General features: G+C 53.3%; 1 protein-coding gene across 4 annotated transcripts in view; it reads right to left on the reverse strand.

Moving 5' to 3' along the window:
• UHRF1 (ubiquitin like with PHD and ring finger domains 1) overlaps window positions 1-17,745 on the reverse strand; it is a 32,896-nt gene that overhangs the window by 4,178 nt on the left and 10,973 nt on the right. For 2 of the 4 annotated variants that reach the window (XM_036849087.1, XM_036849088.1), the window contains exons 4-16: window positions 17,240-17,400; window positions 14,907-15,122; window positions 10,258-10,358; window positions 9,979-10,165; window positions 9,276-9,399; window positions 9,075-9,182; window positions 8,689-8,793; window positions 7,735-7,841; window positions 5,127-5,289; window positions 4,917-5,054; window positions 2,896-3,037; window positions 2,654-2,799; window positions 819-917 (exon numbers count right to left, since the gene is read on the reverse strand). In XM_036849087.1, coding sequence (XP_036704982.1) covers window positions 819-917; window positions 2,654-2,799; window positions 2,896-3,037; window positions 4,917-5,054; window positions 5,127-5,289; window positions 7,735-7,841; window positions 8,689-8,793; window positions 9,075-9,182; window positions 9,276-9,399; window positions 9,979-10,165; window positions 10,258-10,358; window positions 14,907-15,122; window positions 17,240-17,400 — 1,797 coding nt within the window. Of the gene's footprint in view, window positions 1-818; window positions 918-2,653; window positions 2,800-2,895; window positions 3,038-4,916; window positions 5,055-5,126; window positions 5,290-7,734; window positions 7,842-8,688; window positions 8,794-9,074; window positions 9,183-9,275; window positions 9,400-9,978; window positions 10,166-10,257; window positions 10,359-14,906; window positions 15,219-17,239; window positions 17,401-17,745 lie in introns of all 4 variants that reach the window. The other 2 variants (XM_036849085.1, XM_036849086.1) reach the window with 1 other exon arrangement.

The following is a 17,745-nucleotide window of genomic DNA, read 5'->3' on the forward strand; positions in this document are numbered from 1 at the left end:
CACCCCACGACAGAGAACGATCCGGCCCCAAACGTCAGCAATGCTTGGGGAGAGACCCTGGTCTGGCCCAATCTCAGTCCCTCCCAATCTCTTTTCAAAAGCATCAGATCGGGTACTGTTTCCCTCCTAAGACTGACCACTGGCCGGAGCCCTCCAGCCCCGCCACCGGGCCCCCCTCCCCTGCCCTTGTCCCCACCAGGCCTTGGCTACTCCAACATGCCTATGGGTCTAAGCTTCTGCACAGGTCACTCTGCCTACCTGGGATGCTGCCCCAAGGCCTGCCTCAGGTGGCAGGTTAATGCCACCTCCTCCAGGAAGCCTTCCCCCCTGCTCCTCTAGGGGATAAGCGCCTCATGCCTCTCCAGCCCGGCCCACTTAATCATTTAGTATGACCAGATCCCAGGCCAGGACAATAGCCCATCCTCTCCCACACCGGACCTCCAGGCATCTAAGAGGCTGGAGAGGACCAGACCAGTGTGTGGCCCCTAAGGAAAGCAGGCGCCAACCTGTTGAAGGCACAGCAGAGGGCCGGTGTGGCTGGAGGTTCGGGACGATGGCAGGGTGGGCAGTGGCTGGGCGAGGAGTTTGCGTTGGATTCCGGGGCACCAGGAGGGTGGGGAGCAGGGAGCGAGTGATGGGCGCCTGTGATTAAGGCTGGGGTGCTACTGTAACCCAGGCCGCCCGGAAAAGAGACCCTCAAGCCCCTCGAAGGGCCGGGGGCAGGAGGTGCAGAAGCAAAACTGGCAAGCCCAGGTTGGCAGCAGGGGTCCGATCGCCCCTCCAGGACCTCCCGTCCAGGGCCCTCAGTGCCCGCTCACCTTGCACACGGTGTGCTGGCACACGGTCGTGATCGGGCGGAACACCAGCTCCTGGCAACAAATACACTGGAACGCCTCCTCCACTTTGCTCAGGAATTTCTGGAAGCAGAGGAGAGGGTGCATGAGCCCGGCAAAGGCTCGGTTCCCCAGAGTGAACGAGCACGACGGGCCCCCAGATTCCCTGCTTAGCCCTCGCCCCGGCCCGAATCTCATCCTCTGGCACCGGAGCACACGCAGGCTGGAGATCAAGACCGCAGTCCATCAGCGCTTCTCTCGGCACAGAGCCCAGCCCTGCGACACACGGCACCGCCTGCCTGCCGCCCGCTGCTCAGACCCCGGGCTCCAGTGGCGGATGAGACAGAGAAACGCCTGCCTTCTTGGAGCATGGGGCCCAGCGGGGAAGACCAGAGATTAAGCAGGTGAGAGACAGAAAGGTCACAGCAGTGCTGGGGAAAGGACAGCAGGGAGCCCCAGAAGGAGGGCGGTCAGAGTCCCCCCGTGGAGAAGGTGACCTTTCAGCAGAGAGACCCGAAGGACGTGGGGCGGCTGAATCACAGCCTCCTAAGATGTCCACGTTCGAATCCCGGGACCTGTGGACATATCACCTCACGGGGCAGAGGGGACTTCACAGGTGGGGTTAAGGCCCTTGAGACAGGGATGACCCTGGATTCCCCGGGGAGCCCAGCGTCATCACAGGGTCCTTATGAGAGGGAGGCGGGAGGGTCAGAAGCAGAGAGAGACGGGAGATGTTGCACTGTTGGCTGTGAGGATGCAGGAGGGGCCGCGAGCCAGGGATGCAGCGCCACTAGAAGCTGGAGAAGGTGGGAACCGATGTTCCCCTGGAGCCTCCGGAAGGACCCGCCCTGCCCACACTTGGATTTTACTCCTAAAGGCTCACTTGTTAGGGCAGCCACAGTGATTTCATGCCGGAGGGAGACTGAGCCAGGAGGGCTGGGGTGGAAGGTACTTCCCCAAAGAGAAACCCACGAGGGCAGAGGCCGTGCAATGGGATGACCAGGAGGAAGAGTCCAGAAGGAGAGGACGTCAGCAGTAACGGGCCGCTCGCCCGGGGCTCAGAGGATCTGGGTTTGATCCTGACCGTGAGCCATGGAGAGCCAATCCCCACCAGGCAGGGGCAGCCAGAGGACGCTGAGCCACTCACTTCCAGTGACCCATCAATGTCACTCACCCCACTAAGGCAGGAGGATCAAAGAAAAGACAGCGCCGGTTTGGCGGTTCCTCGGAAATTTGAACACAGAATGACTTTATGATCCGGCAATCCCACTTCTGGGTTTACGCCCAAGAGAACTGAAGATAGGGCCGCAGAGACGTGCCCACCTGTGGTCACTGCAGCACTGTTCACAACAGCCAAAAGCTGGAAGCAACCCAAGTGCCCACTGAGAGATGATGGATAAACAAATTCCATCTGCACAGCGGAATATTACGCAGCCTTAAAAAGGAAGGAGCGTCTGACACCTGCCACAACACGGATGGACCCTGAGGACATGATGCTCAGTGAGAGAAACCAGACACAGAAGGACACACACTGTCCTATTCCACTCATGTGAGGTCCCTAGAGGAGTCGGATCCACTGAGACAGAAGGTAGATGGTGGGGGAGGGGCTGGGGAGTCAGCGTTTCACGGGGACAGAGTTTCAGTTTGGGAAGATGAGAAAGTGCTGGAGACAATGGTGGGGATGGTTGCACGACAGGCTTAATGCCACTGAGCTGTGCACTTTAAATAGTTCAGATGGTCAGTTTCATGTCTTCTCTACTTTATCACAATGGAAAGAAAGAGGCCCCGGCCAGGCCCGGGGGAGGGTAGGGGGGGCTCACCGGCCCGTCCTTGAGCGACTTCAGGATCTCTGTCCACAGCTTTGTGTTGCTCTTGTCCTCCTTGATGAGGTTGCTCTGCTGGGTGGTGAGGCTGTAGGGCTCCACCTTGGTCTTCTTGGGTGCCCCTCGCGAGGACCCGTCGCCTCCTGGGACAGAGCAGGGCGGGTGAGGGTGGAGGCCCCCCCACCCCCCCGCACACGAGGATGGGTTCCGAGTACGAGAACGGCCGCGGAGACACCCACCAGCCGACTTGCTTTTCCGCTTGCCCTTCCTGGGGGACGGGAAGCCCTCCTCCCCGTCCTCCTCCTTCTCCAGGGCTGCCCTCTTGCTGTTTTCCTTCTCCTTCTCCCTCCTGGCCAGGGCCTCCAGGTAGCCTTCTGGGTACTGCGAGGAGGAGAAGACAGGACGGTCACCCCTCCCCGGTCCCCAGCCAGGCCCCAGAGACAGACTCTGTGCTCCCTTGGCCTCAGCTCAGAGGCCTCCACCAACTTAACTCTGGAGCAGTAACTAAGCACAGAAACTCACAGGAACAAGCATTAATGGCACAGCGGCAGTGAGCGAGATAACGTGAGATAACGCACGGTAGAGGCCCGCCATCAGATCAAGCAAAGAAGACAGTCTTTTTTCTTTTGTTTTATTTTTTGGGTTTTTTTTGGCCGTGCCACGCGGCTTGTAGGATCTTGGTTCCCTGACCTGGGATTGAACCCTCGGCCTCAGCAGTGAAAGCGCCGAGTCCTAACCACTGGATGGCCAGGGAATTCCCAAGACAGTCTTAGTATCTTTCCATTTCGATGAGAAGTAGGCAAACATTTCCAGCCAGGGGCCAGGTAGTAAAAGTTTTGGACTCTGTGGGGACGAAAGCCGGCCCAGCCCCTGTGGGATTGAATGGGCGTGGCTGGGCCCCAGGAAGACTTCGTTTACCCACCACTGGCCTAGGGCCTTAGCTCCACAACCCGATTCTGATGGGTCTTGGACCCCTCTGAGCCCCATCAGGCATCATCTAATTAGAAATGGGGTTCTAAGGCACCTACAACCACATCCGATTCTCCAATGTTTCATCAAGAAACCCTCAAGCTTTTCTAGCAACACAAACTTGCAATGAAGACTTAAGTTCTAAATAAAAAATCCTCCTCCCACCAGTGACGTGCCTGACCCACGGCTGTCTCTCCCCAGTTCCTCCGCTTCTAAACGTCCCTGTGTTTGTGTCCACCTAGAGGGGTGGGATAGGGAGGGTGGGAGGGAGGGAGACGCAAGAGGGAGGAGATATGGGGATATATGTATATGTATAGCTGATTCACTTTGTTATAAAGCAGAAACTAACACACCATTGTAAAGCAGTTATACTCCAATAAAGATGTTAAAAAATGAAAAAATAAATAACTAAATAAAATAAAACAAAATAAAATTCCCTGTGGAACAACCACTGTGTTCAAAAGGCAACTCTTTGTGGCCTCCTGGGAGGGTAGGTGCTATCAGACTCTCAACAGCAATTAAGATTCCTTAAATAGTCCCACCACGACTTATCAGTTGGAAAGCGGATCACCAGGAGGAACAGAAAACACCATAATTATAGTGCAAAAAAGCCGTATTCTGCAGGTACGGGGTGAACTCTTGGAGACGGAGGATTCTGCTGCTATAAAGAGGTGAGTGATTGTTCCGGAGGATCCGTCCACCTTATCTTTACATTTAGACCTTGCTCTATTCTATATTTAGACCAGTTTTATTGGTTTGTCTGCTTTTGGGGTAGGGAGGGGTGATGGACAGAGAGGAGAAAGAGAGATGGGGGACTTCCCTGGCGGTCCAGTGGTTAAGACTCCGCCTTTCAATGAAGGGGGCACAGGTTCAATCCCTGGTCAGGGAGATCCTGCATGCTGCAAGGTGCGGCCAAAAAAAAACACAAAAAAACAAAAAGAGACAGGGAAGAGGGGGAGGAGAAGATGGGATGGGAGGGGACTGGCCAAGAGAGAGGAGACCGGACTCCAGATTGCTTTCGGATAAGCTCTTGGAACACAGCTCAGACAAGGAAGCCCAGCTCTCAGCTCTAACATCACGAAAGCAAAGACGCAAACCTGCCCGAGCCACCCCTCCCCTATATCCACCGGCTGAAGGACAGGGATGGTACAGCCAGCTAGGTGTCACCAGCTCACAGCCTGGAAATCGTCCGGGATGAGAAAAACCCCAGAGAGCATGGCTCCCCGCTCAGACGCTCCCCGCCCCAGGCCCCGGGCGCGAGCTCCAGCTGCAAGCGCAGGCCTGGACGCACCTGCATGGTCAGCCCCAGCTTCTTGATCCGGTCCTTCCCCTCCTTGGTCCAGGGCCCCGGCTCGACGTCATCCCTGCGCAGGAGGAATCGCCACACCAGGAAGCCGGACTTGCCCTTCTCGGGCCAGTACCTCACGACCTGTGGGAAGAAGCGCAGGGTCAGTGACCTGGGGGCCAGGGGCGGGGGGCAGGCACGGGGGCCCCCACTCACCTTGTAGATGCCGTCGTACCGGTTGCCCTCGATGGGGGCGTACTTGCTGTGCTTGCGGCCCTTGACGTTCCGCACCACCCGGACCGGCTTCCCAGACCGCCAGTCCTTGGCCTCGGCCCCTTTGAGGTCGTTGATGGGGGCAAAGCAGTTCAGAGCCAGCGCCCTGTGGGGAGAGCCGGGCCCAAATGCTGGACTGCGTCCCCCAGAGAGAGGGGGTCGCGTCCCAAGCCCCCGGCCCCGTGAACATGTCACCTTCTTTTGGAAAGACGGTGCTTGCGGATGAAGTCAAGTTCGGAGGCGGTCAGAATGGATTAGGGTGGGCCCTGAACCCAGTGACCGGTGTCCATATAAGGAAAGGGAAACTGAGGGAGTTCCCTGGTGGTTAGGACTCAGCGCTCTCACTGTCGAGGGCCCGGGTTCGATCACACGTCAGGGAACTAAGATCCCACACCCCACAAGCCGCACCATGACATGGCCCAAAAAAAAAGAAGAAAATGTTTTAAAAATAAAAACTAGGACTTCCCTGGTGGCACAGTGGTTAAGGATCTGCCTGCCAATTCAGGGGACACAGGTTCGAGCCCTGGTCCGGGAAGATCCCACATGCCACAGAGCAACTAAGCCGTGCACCACAACTACTGAGCCTGCGCTCTAGAGCCTGCAAGCCACACTACTGAGCCCACGAGCCACAATTACTGAAGCCCGCACACCTAGAGCCCGTGCTCTGCAACAAGGGAAGCCACCGCAATGAGAAGCCCGCACACCACAACGAAGAGTAGCCCCCGCTCGCCGCAACTAGAGAAAGCCTGCGCGCAGCAATGAAGACCCAACGCAGCCAAAAATAAATAAATTTATTTTTTAAAAAATAATAAATAAATTAAATAAAAATTAAAACTAAAAGAAAATAAATTAAAAAAGAAGAAAGAAAACAGACACACAGGGGACAGGGCCCCATGAGGCAGGGGCTGGAGTGTGTCCCATCTACAAGCCAAGGGACACCAAGGAAGGACCCTCCCCTGGAGGTTCCAAATGGAGGACGGCCCCGATGCACCTTGACTTTGGACTCCGGGCCTCCAGAATGAGGCAAGAATAAATTCCTGTTGCTCTAAACCACCCAGTTTGCGGTGTTTTGTTACTCGAGCCACAGGACACTAACACGATGTGGGGGAAGACGTCACCCAGGAGAAAGCAGGTGGCACACAAACGCGGGCTGGGCCGGCAGGCCTGTCCCGACAAAGGGCACAGAGGCCTGGGGTCGGTGGACCGGAGGTCAGCTCCGCATCTGATGTAATGCCGCCACCTTCCTCAGGTGAGCAAGAAAGAGAGCTGCCACCGCACAGCTGTTCTCCCGTGCAGATGGCAGTTGTTAAAGAACAGATTTCTTAGAGTTTTAAGTCCAGACTTTTATCACTGCTCACGAGCAGTTCCTCACACTGTTAAATCTCCTCCAAAAATGAGATTTTTTTTTTTTTTCTTGGCTGCACCATGTGGCATGCGGGATCTTAGTTCCCCAACCAGGGATCGAACCCGCGCCCCCTGCAGTGGAAGCACGGAGTCTTAACCGCTGGATCACCAGAGAAGTCCCAAAAATGAGATTTTTTAAATGGCTAGTGAAATTGAAATATTCTACTAGACTAATACATGCACGAAAATGAACCCTTCCCTCTTTTTTTAAAAAAGATATTTAGGCAAAGAGCTTTCTGGAAAGTAAGAAATACCAATTTGTATTTCTACCAACAGTGGAACGCTAGTCTATGCCTTGGCATTTCTCAACACTGGAGAATTCGGCATTTCTCAACACTTGGCATTTCTCAACACTGGAGAATTCAACACTTATTTACCCTCAACTTTACAGGGTAAATAAGTAGTACCTCAACATTACTTCAATGTGTATTTCTTTGATCACTAAAGGTGAACAAATTTTCATGGCCACTGTAGATCTGTGTTACTTGGCAGAATGATTTGCATGTCCTTTACTTTTTTCTGTTAGTTTTTCTTATTGATTTGCAACACAGCTCTTTACATATAAGGGCATAACCATCATCAGGTGTCATGTTTGTGGCAGACTTTTCCCCCAGGAGTCACCTGCCTTTTCATTGTACGTATGGGTTTTATTGGTGTAATTTATAATACTTAGGTCATCAAATCTCTGTCTTTTCCTTTGGGCTCTGTGATGCTGTTTATGCTTTACCCCATCCTGTAATCGAGGCTCAGCGAACTCCTGCCCACCTCGTGGTGTTGCAGATAAAGTTCTACTGGAACACAGCCGTCCACACTCTTTTACACGTGCTCTGTGGCTGCTCACGTGCTACGACGGCAGAGTTGAGTGGTTGCCACAGAGACCGTGCGGCCCGCAAAGTCAAATACGTTTATTATCTGGCCTTTTGGGGGAAAAGTTTGCTTCAGTGCATCTGAATGACTCACAGGTGGACAGAGTAGGGAAGAGATGGACATTCGTGGTCCTTACGTTCCATCACACTCTTAATGGGAATCTAACTTCCTGCACATCAAAGCCCCAAACGGGACCCATCCCCTCCCCTGTGAAGCCACCAGAGGACAAGGCAGACAGACATGTGCTGGTGAAGAAACAGGAACACTCGATTCTGCAAACCTGTTGGTGTTGGTGAGTTTCTGATCACAAGACTGTTCTGCAGTCCGCTTGTTACCGGAAAGGTCTCGTCCACCGCTACCTGTGTACGTGAACGAGTTCCCGTGGTCCTGAAACAGATACGGGGGGCAGGCTGAACCCCGCACGCAGAGGAGAGGAGAGACCCACTCAAAACAAACCCACACACACCCGTCAGGATGTCAACTGTCAAAGAACCAGGATGTCAGGATCAACTACCAAAGAAACAGATAATAACAAGTGTCGGTGACAATGTGGAGAAACTGGAAGCCTGTGCACAGCTGGTGGGGATGGAAAATGGTGCAGCTGCTGTGGAAAACAGTATGGAGGTTCCTCAACAAATTAAAAACACAATCACCATATGATCCGGCAATCGCACTTCTTTATACCCAGAAGAACTGAAAACAGGGACTTGAAGAGATTTTTGCAGATCCAGGTTCATAGCATTACTCACAGTAGCTAAAATGTGAAAACAACCCAGGCATCCACTGATGCATGACTGGATAAACAAAAATGTGGTCCGTCCACACACTGGAATATTGTTAAGCCTTAAAAAGGAAGAATGAGATTCTGACACATGCTACACCGTGGATGGACCTTGAGGACATGATGCTCAGTGAGAGAAGCCAGACACAAAAGGACGAATACTGTGATTCCACTCACAGGAGGTCCCTAGAGAAATCAGATCCACAGAGACAGGAAGTAGATGGTAAGGACAGGGGCTGGGGAAGGGGATGGAGAGTCAGCGTTCCCTGGGGACAGAGTCTCAGTTTGGGAAGACGAGAAAGTTCTTGAGATGGACCGTGGGGATGGTTGCACAACAATGTGAATGTGCTTAATGTCACTGAGCTGTGCTCTTAAAGATAATTAAGATGGTTAAGTTTTACGTTGAGTATTTGCCACAATTACATAAAAACAAAACCAGCTCCCCACACTCACCACGTCATCCTCATACCCTCCAGCCAGGACCAGGGAGTACGCCCCATCGTTGCTCCGGCCGTGGATGCCTGCCACATGAGGTCGATGGACCCCAGACTCGCTGACCTGTGAACACCACCGAGAAATAAGTGGCACCTCCTGGACCGGCCACTGCGCGACGGCCCTCCTCGCTCCCGCCTTTGGAGCCAGCGCCTGACTCTTCCACTGAAAGCATCACTCTTGTTATGAGAACCTCTGCCCCCGAGAGACCGAGTCCGAGCCACACCAGGGAAGGACCTGGCGTGAATCCCCAGCCTCCTGCCCTTGGGATAGCCCTCCCCAGAGGAGGGACTCCTGGAAGGCCAGCGCCCGTCGGCCGAGCCCCGGGGCCCGACGTCTGCAGGTACCTGGACTCTGAACCTCCACATGGTGCCCACGGGGATGCCCGGGATGGGGCCGAAGTGGTTGGACGGCACAATGGTGCACTCCTTGGTGCGGCCCACGCACGCCATGCCCTGTCCATTCCAAAACAGAGGGGAGAGCAGCGTGAACGGCCGCAGGGGGTGGTGCGGGGCGGCAGGGGCGCACGGGGCGCGGGGGCCCCTCACCTTGCCCCAGTCCCGCTGCGAGGACGACGTGGCCGACGCCATCTTCGCCTTCTTCTTACTCTCCTTCAGCTTCTCGCCTGCCTGCACCACCTCGCTGGAGTCGATCCGGCACTCGGGGCAGTACCTGCGACCACAGGGACGTCACCCTCTGCCCGTGGCTGCACGGCCGCCTCCTTCCAGCCCCCTGCCGTCCTGTGTGTCCGAGACCAGGACGGGGGGGGGGGGGGCGGGGGGGGGTGGCGGCAGCGGGGGTGAACTTGAATCCATGAGCGTGACATAAGAAATCAAGTTCCTCGGTCGCACGGGCCACATCTGAAGTAGCCGCGTGTGGCGAGTGGCGCCCGTGGTGGACGGCGGACCCTGACCCCCTCCCGCTGGGAATGGCAGTGCCTCCCACGTCGAGGCCAAGTCCAGCCGGCACGTGGCAAACACACAGGGCAGCTCGACGGCACCTGCTCCCTGCCGTGGGCTCGGTTTCCCCGTCTCCACGGGGAGGGGATGGTGCAAACGACAGCCACTGCCGTTAGCAGGTCGGGGTCCTCAGACCACAGCCCAGCGTCACAACCGTCCCCTCCAGCACCGGGGACACCCGCTCCGCTCCTGCCCGCCTTGCCTCCTCCCTGCAGTGAGCCGGGGCCCAGGCCTCGCGCCCGCCCCCCCCCCACCGCCATCGCAGGGTCACCGGCAGCCCCCGGGCACTCACCACTCCTCCTCAGCGGGGACGCTGCTGAGCGGCGGGCACAGGCAGTACGTGTGGAAGGCCATGTCGCACTCGTCGCACAGCAGCTGCTTGTCGGGGTCCTGCTTGCCCCCGCACAGGTGGCAGGCGCACATGCGGCACGGCTTCCGCTCGTCGTCCTTGCAGTGCTTGCAGGAGGGCCCGCTCTTCCCTGGACGCGGGAGGATGGGGTCAGCTCAGGCACGACCCCGCCACACCGGGCGCCTTGCCTGCCCACCGCAGAGGGGCGGGATCGGAACTCACTTCTTGTCGGGTTTTCCACCATGGGGTTCCCCTCGCCAGGGCGCTCAATCTTGAAAACCTCGTCCACGAAGATGATCCGACAGTCGTTGAGAGAATCATCCCTGCGAGAGACGGGCCGTTAGGACATCCCACAGGGCCGGCCCCGCCGAAGCGCCCGAGAAGACTTCGCCACGTCAACACAGCTCTCAGAGCCTGTGAACAGCTCCGCCTCTAATTGCATCAGAGAACAGGCTTTTGCAGGGCACCGTGAACTCGATTAGCTACTCCCCTTGCAAATTCAAGTCCTACCAAATCAGGAACAAGGTGAAAACAACAGACAAACCAGAGTTTCATCACGTGATGCATTTGAGAGAATCATTTCTAACCTGCGTGTAGACAAGGCCCATTTAACAAGGCCCAACAGGCAAAAGCAATAAAGGTCTGATCAAAATACAAAAACTCCTCTAAGTTAAAACGACCCCAGGGATCATCTCACCACCTCCATCAGATCATCCCATCACCTACATCATCGGCAACCACCTAGGGAAAGCAAATGCGAGTCAGGTGTATAATTTCACACTGCCTGAGAACCACATTCAAAAAGTAAAAGCAGATGGAATCAATTTGAGGATGTTTTATGTAACCCAATGTATACAAAATATCATTTCAACATGTAATGAACGTTAAGGAATTATTAACAAGCTAGTTTGCATTCTTTTTCAGCGCTAAATCTTTGAAGTCCATTGTGCATTTTACACTCACGACGCATCTTAATGTGTCCTGGCCACATTTCAAGGGCTAGGCAGCACATGTGGCTCGTGGCTGTGAAACTAGATGGGAAGGTCCAGATCTACCCACCAGTTCACAGGAAACACAGGGACAGAGGAACAGAGGAAATGACACCGTGAGGATGCCGGTGGGAAATCCAGACTGTGCAGAGTCTGTGGGACAAACAACCAGGCTTCCCCAACAAATAAATTAGTCCGCCTGCCAGTGCAGGGGACACGGGTTTGAGCCCTGGTCCGGGAGGATCCCACATGCCGCGGAGCAACTAAGCCCATGCACCACAACTACTGAGCCTGCGCTCTAGAGCCCGCGAGCCACAACTACTGAGCCTGCGCTCTGGAGCCCGCGAGCCCCAACTACTGAGGCCCGCGTGCCTAGAGCCCATGCTCCGCAACAAGAGAGGCCACCACGGTGAGAAGCCCGCGCTCGCTGCAACCAGAGAAAAGCCCGTGCACAGCAGTGAAGACCCAACACAGCCAAAAATAAAATAAATAAAATAAATAAATTTTTTAAAAAAAGAGAGAGAGATCTGCCAACCTAACTGAAATCTTTGGACGTTACTTAGATCTTAAACAAATAATTTAAAAAAAGAGTGAGCTAATTGGAAGACTGAACAATGACTGGCTATATGTTAAGAAATTAGTTAATTTTTATGTTGTAATAATAGCATTAAAAGTATGTCTCTTTAAAAGAATCATTTTGAAGAAACATACTTGAAAACATTAACAGATACAATGAGTCAATGCTTGGGAGTTACTTCAATATAACGGTGGTGGTCATCATCTCAGATGAAGGAAAATTAAAAGAATTCATTGCTAGCCAACACACCTTTATAGAATAATGAAGGAAGTTCTTCAAATAGATAGGAAATTAAAAAGGAAAGCATCTTGGAGGAAAAAGAAGGAAGAAAGAATAGAAAGAGCAGAAATATGGGTCCATACAATAAATTATGCTCCTTACGGGTTTTCTAAATCATATATGATGATTGAAATAAAAACCATAACACCATCTGATGTTCAAGACAGTGACTATAAAGGAATGTAAATGGAAGAAAGATTTCCACACTTCCCTCAAAGTGGGAAAAGAGATACCAGTATGTCACACGTTTCTATGATAAAATCCAGAGAAACCACTAAAAAAACCGTATAAAGCAATACACTCCAGAAGACCATCAGTAAATCAAGATAGAGGGCTTCCCTGGTGGTGCAGTGGTTGAGAATCTGCCTGCCAATGCAGGGGACACGGGTTCGAGCCCTGGTCTGGGAAAATCCCACATGCCGCGGAGCAACTAGGCCCGTGAGCCACAACTACTGAGCCTGCGCGTCTGGAGCCTGTGCTCCACAACAAGAGAGGCCACGACAGTGAGAGGCCCACGCACCGCGATGAAGAGTGGGCCCCGCTCGCCGCAACTGGAGAAAAGCCCTCGCACAGAAACGAAGACCCAGCACAGCCCCCCAAAAAATAATTAATTAAAATGTACTGATAATATGCTAAATAAATAAATAAATAAATAAATAATAAATCAAGATAGAATCCTAAAAAATACTTACACAACCCACAGGAAGGACAGAAAAAGAGCAACAGGAAAAAGAAACAGAGAAAACAAATAGAAAACAAATAACAAAATGGCAGGCTCAAGCCCTAACATACTAATAATTACCTTAAATGTAAATGGTCTAAATACAATTGACCCCTGACCAACATGAATTTGAACTGCACGAATCCAGTTATAGGCGGATTTTTTTCAACAGTAAATATGGCAGTACCACACAATCCCCAGTCGGTTGAATCTTCAGATGCGGAACCACAGATACAATGGAACTGCAGAGATGGAAGGCAGACTGTAAGTTAATGCTCAGATTCTTATTAACTGCACGGGGGTCAGCATCTGTAACCCCCGAGTTGTTCAAGGGTCGATAATGTATGCCAAGTGGGACTTCCCTGGTGGTCCGGTAGTTAAGACTCCGGCTTCCACTGCAGGGGGCACGGGTTCGATCCCTGGTCAGGGAACTGGATCCTGCATGCATGCCACAACTAAGAGTCCACACGCCGCAACTAAGAAGTCCGCACGCCACAACTGAAAGTTCTCGCGTGCCACAACTAAGACCCAGCGCAGCCAAAATAAACAAATAAATGTTTAAAAATAAATAAATAAATGCTTATATTAGACCTACAATAATCTAAGTTACTACCTCAAAAAAAAAAAAAAAAAAAACACTAGAAAAAGAAAAGCAAAATCAACCCAAAGAAAGGAGAAGGGAGAAAATTACAAAGATGAGACCAGGGAATTCCCTGGCAGTCCGGTCCAGTCCAGTGGTTAGGACTCCACACTTGCACTGCAGGGGGCATGGGTTCGATCCCCAGTCGGGAAGCCAAGATCCCGCATGCCACAGCCATAAATAACTAGCTACATAAATAAAAATATTAAAAAAAAAAATAAAATGAGAGCAGAAATTAAAGAAGTGGAAAACGAGAAAACATAAAAAAGAAACAAAACAAGAAGCAGGTTACTTTTTAACAATCACATCACTGTACCAGGGCTGAGCCCTGGGCCCTTGCCCCTCAACGCCCCCATCGGCCTCCTCCCTGGTCTCCCTGCGGCTATGCTGCCCCCTGCAGTCCATTCCCAGCTCGGCTGCCCGAGTGATGAGTCCTAATTATAGGTCGAAGCCTGTGGCTCCCGTGCTTTCAGCTCTGATGGCTGCCAGCAACAGAGAATACACACCAGCTCCGCACCACTCCCGGCCATGCCCTGAATGCTTCCTTCCTCCCTCTCTCCCTCCACCCCAGCCCACTGGCCTCCTTGCAAGGTCACAAACGCACCAGGAATGGTCCTGCCCCAGGGCCTTTGCACTTGCTGTGCCTATGCTCAGGACACTGTTGCCCCGAAGATCATGTCTATATACAATACATACAATGGAGTATTACTCAGCCACCAAAAAAGACGTTCATCATGAAACACGGATGAACCTTGAGAACATTATACTCGGTGAAAAAAGCCAGACACAAAAGGACAAATCCTGTGTGGTCCCACTCATAGGAGGTGCCTAGAGTCATCACATCCATAGAGACGGGAAGTAGATGGTGGGGCCGGGGGCTGGGGAAGGGGGATGGGGAGTCAGTGTTTCCTGGGGACAGAGTTTCAGTTTGGGAAGATGAGAAAGTTCTGGAGATGGATGGTGGGGATGGTTGTCCAGCAATACATATGTACTTAATGCCACCGAGCTGTGCACTTAAAAATGGGTAAGATGGTAAGTTTTCTACACACACAGAGGCAAGGAAGAACAGGGCTCGGCAAACGTTTTCTGCAAAGGGCCAGATGGTAAATATTTTTGGCTTTGTGGGCCACACGGTTTGTTTCACAGTTACCCAGCTGTCCTCTTGGTGTCCTCCTAACACTGAGCAGCCACAGTGAATCAGTGAACAGATGGGCGTGGCCTGGTGCCAATAAAACTTTATTTGCCAATCAGGGGCGGGGCCAGCAGCCCGCTGATCCCTGATGTGAAGGGCACCTCCATGTGGGTGTGTGTAGTTCGGTGTACGTTCACGCCTGTTTGTGCACAGAGTGGCCCTGGAAGGTGCCGGGAACCATCATGTCTCCAGAAAGGGGAGAACCAGCTGACCAGGGGACAGAAGAGAAGGGAGAATATTAACTGTGTGGCCTTCAGTACTTTCTGGATTTTGCCCCTTTTAGACTTTTCACCTGTTTGCCAAATTCAAAACGACAAACAAAAGAGAGCAAGGACGCTTGAAATCTCTGCCTGGGGCCCAGAGACAGTTCCCTAGGCGGGGTAAGCAGGTGGGGCGTGGAGACCCAGAGAGGAGGCAGAGACCAGGCGGAGGCCGGGTGGAGGCCAGGCGGAGGCCGGCAGGCACTGACTCACCCGATCCTGACGTTGGCGTGCAGCTCCCGCACCGTCCGGGTCTCACGTTTCCGCAGGATCTCCGCGTCGTACCAGAAGCCGCGATCCTTGGGGTTGTCAGGGTTGTAGTTGACCATGACCATCTGGCCCACCTCCAGGTCCTGCCATTTGATGATGTGTCGGGCGCGAGCCCGGACGTTCCGTGAGTTCATCTGGACCACTCCGTTCTCCGGGTAGCTGAGGGAGGGGGGGAAAGCCCCACGCTCAGACCCCAGGTGCCAGGGGACCTCAGTCCCTTGACGAGAGAGAGAGAAGCCAGGCGGAGAGGGCCGCCTGGTGTACGGGTGTGGGTTCTGCTCATCACAGCAGCCTGGAAAGCCCCCTCTCCATGATCTCACTTGCTGGTGTCAAAAACACACAGCTATAGCGACACGTTCCAATTACAGAAGGTGCTGTGGGTTGAACTACATCCTCTAAAAACCTATGCTATGATTCCAACCCCTGGCACCTTGGAGTGGGACCTAATTTGGAAATAGGGTCGTTGCAGATATAAGGAGTTCAGATGACGTCATAATAGAGCGGCCCTAAACCTAGTGACTGATGTCCTTACAAGAAGAGAGGATGAGACGCAGACAGAGGAGAACGACACAGGAAGAGGAGGCAGAGGCTGGAGGGATGTGGCCACAAGCCAAGGACTGCCGGTCCCACCAGAAGCTGGAAGAGGCAGGAAGGATTCTCCCCTTCAGGTTCCAGAAGGTTCACAGCCCTGTCGCCACCTTAGTTTTGGACTTCTGGCCTCCAGGACTGTGAGAGAATAAACTGTCGGAGCAACGCTAGTGGTACTTTGTTACGGCAGCCATAGGAAACTAAGACAGCAGGAAATGCGGGGAGGGAAGAACTTAACTTCTTCCACATACATGTGTTGAAAGTGATTTTTGTAGAGGGATATACATTATTTCGTTTATGTAAATACAACATACTGGAGATTAGAAAATGATAGGAAGTCATTATTCTGGATATGCAGGAATATTCCAGCAGCCTCAAAAAAGGCATAAAATAATTGAGCTAAAAGTAGCATATTCTATTAGCAACAAAGTTAAGCCTCAGCCGTGAGGGGGACAACCCCAAATCTATTGCGACTAGCTCTATAGCCTGGTACTCATTATTTTTGCTAATAAACCACCAAGTACAAGGGCTGCCCAGCTTTTCCTGTGAAGGACCAGACAGTCAATATTTTCAGCTTTGTCATCTGGAAGGTGTCTGTTGTGAACACTCAACTCGGCTGCTATTACCATGAGAGCAGTCACAGACAAGGTGTAAACGAATCGGTATTGGTGTGTTTCGATAAAGCTTTATTTACAAAAACAGGCCGTGGGCCAGATTTGGCCTGAGAACTAGAGTTTGCAGCCCCTGACCAAGAGGATGGGAATGTTGCAAAAACTGCGATTCACTCGTCCAATTACTCCCATAATTCTTAGAGCTAAGCTTAGGATGTGCCAGAAACCGATGTAGGCAGTAGGGACCCAGCAGAGAACCACAGAATGTGAGCTCCCTGTAGGCAGGCACGCTTGCCCTCTGTTAGGTACTGAACTGTATCCCCCAAATTCATACACTGAAGCCCTAACACCCAATGTGACTGTATTTGGAGATAAGGCCTTTAAGGGGTGTCATCAAAGTTAAATGAGCTCAAAAAGGCAGAGCCCTAATCTAAGGGGATTGGTGTCCTTATCAGAGGAGGAAAAGACACCAGAGCTCACTCTCTCTCTCTCTCTCTCTCTCCGTGCACACACAGAAAAGGCCATGTGAGGATGCAGTGAGAAGACAGCCGTCTACAAGCCAGGAAGAGAGCCCTCACTGGGAACTAACCCTGGCAGCACACTGATCTTGGGACTCTCAGCCTCCAGAACCATGAGAAAATAAACATCTGAGGTTGAAGCTGCCCAGCCTGTGGTATGCTGTTACAGCTGCCAGAGCCCACTCAGACACCCTCTGTGTTCACAGACAGGAATCCCCCATGCCTATCGCAGGGCCTGGCACACAGTGAGTGCTCCGTAAGTACTGTGTATTCGGTGAGGGAGAGAGAGGACACCTAAGACGGTTTCACACAGTGCTATGTGGTATGAAGGAGATGGCACAGGAAACAGGGAGACCGCAACCCTGAGGGGACGACTGGGCAGGGTTCTCCGACGAGGTCCCCACGACGCTGGTCCTCAGGGTGGGGGGGCCTCCGTGTGGTTTGGGAGCACGAGGGTGGGGTCTCAAATCCTGATCATCACCCCCAAGGCAGTTCCAAACTCCAGGTCGCACGTCCATGGAGCCGCCGCCCCAGGCCCGCCTGCCCCGCGGATACTCACTCGTCGTATTTCACGTGATAGACGATGTCGTCCTCCGGCTTCGGGCTGGAGGTGGAGCTGCAGGGCTCGTCCTGGGCGGGCACCTTCCTCGTCACCCTGATGACCTTGGCCTCAAACCACGCGCCCATGTTCGTGTCCCTCGCGTCCACGTACTCGCCAGCCTGCGGGGGCAGAGAGCTCTCACTCGGCCCAGGGAAGGGATGCCTGACGAGCAAAACCGCCAAGAGCCTGCTTTGGTTCCTGGGCCCGGATGCTTCTCGCTGTGGCACTGAGGACACGGGGCCTGGGTCGTTCTCCAGACGGAGGCGGTCCCGGGCCCTGGGGGGGGTCGGAGCAGCAACCCTGACCCCACCCACTCGATGCCAGGTGACCCCCAGTCATGACAACCACAGATGTTCCCAGGCACCGCCCAGTGTCCCTGAGGGCAGAACCACCCCTGCCGCGTGGCCCAGGGAGGCCAGAACTGCCCATTTTTCCATAGAAGAGGGAATCCAGATCCTTCCGTG

Source organism: Balaenoptera musculus, chromosome 3, assembly GCF_009873245.2.
Source record: "Balaenoptera musculus isolate JJ_BM4_2016_0621 chromosome 3, mBalMus1.pri.v3, whole genome shotgun sequence".
NCBI lineage: Eukaryota > Metazoa > Chordata > Mammalia > Artiodactyla > Balaenopteridae > Balaenoptera > Balaenoptera musculus.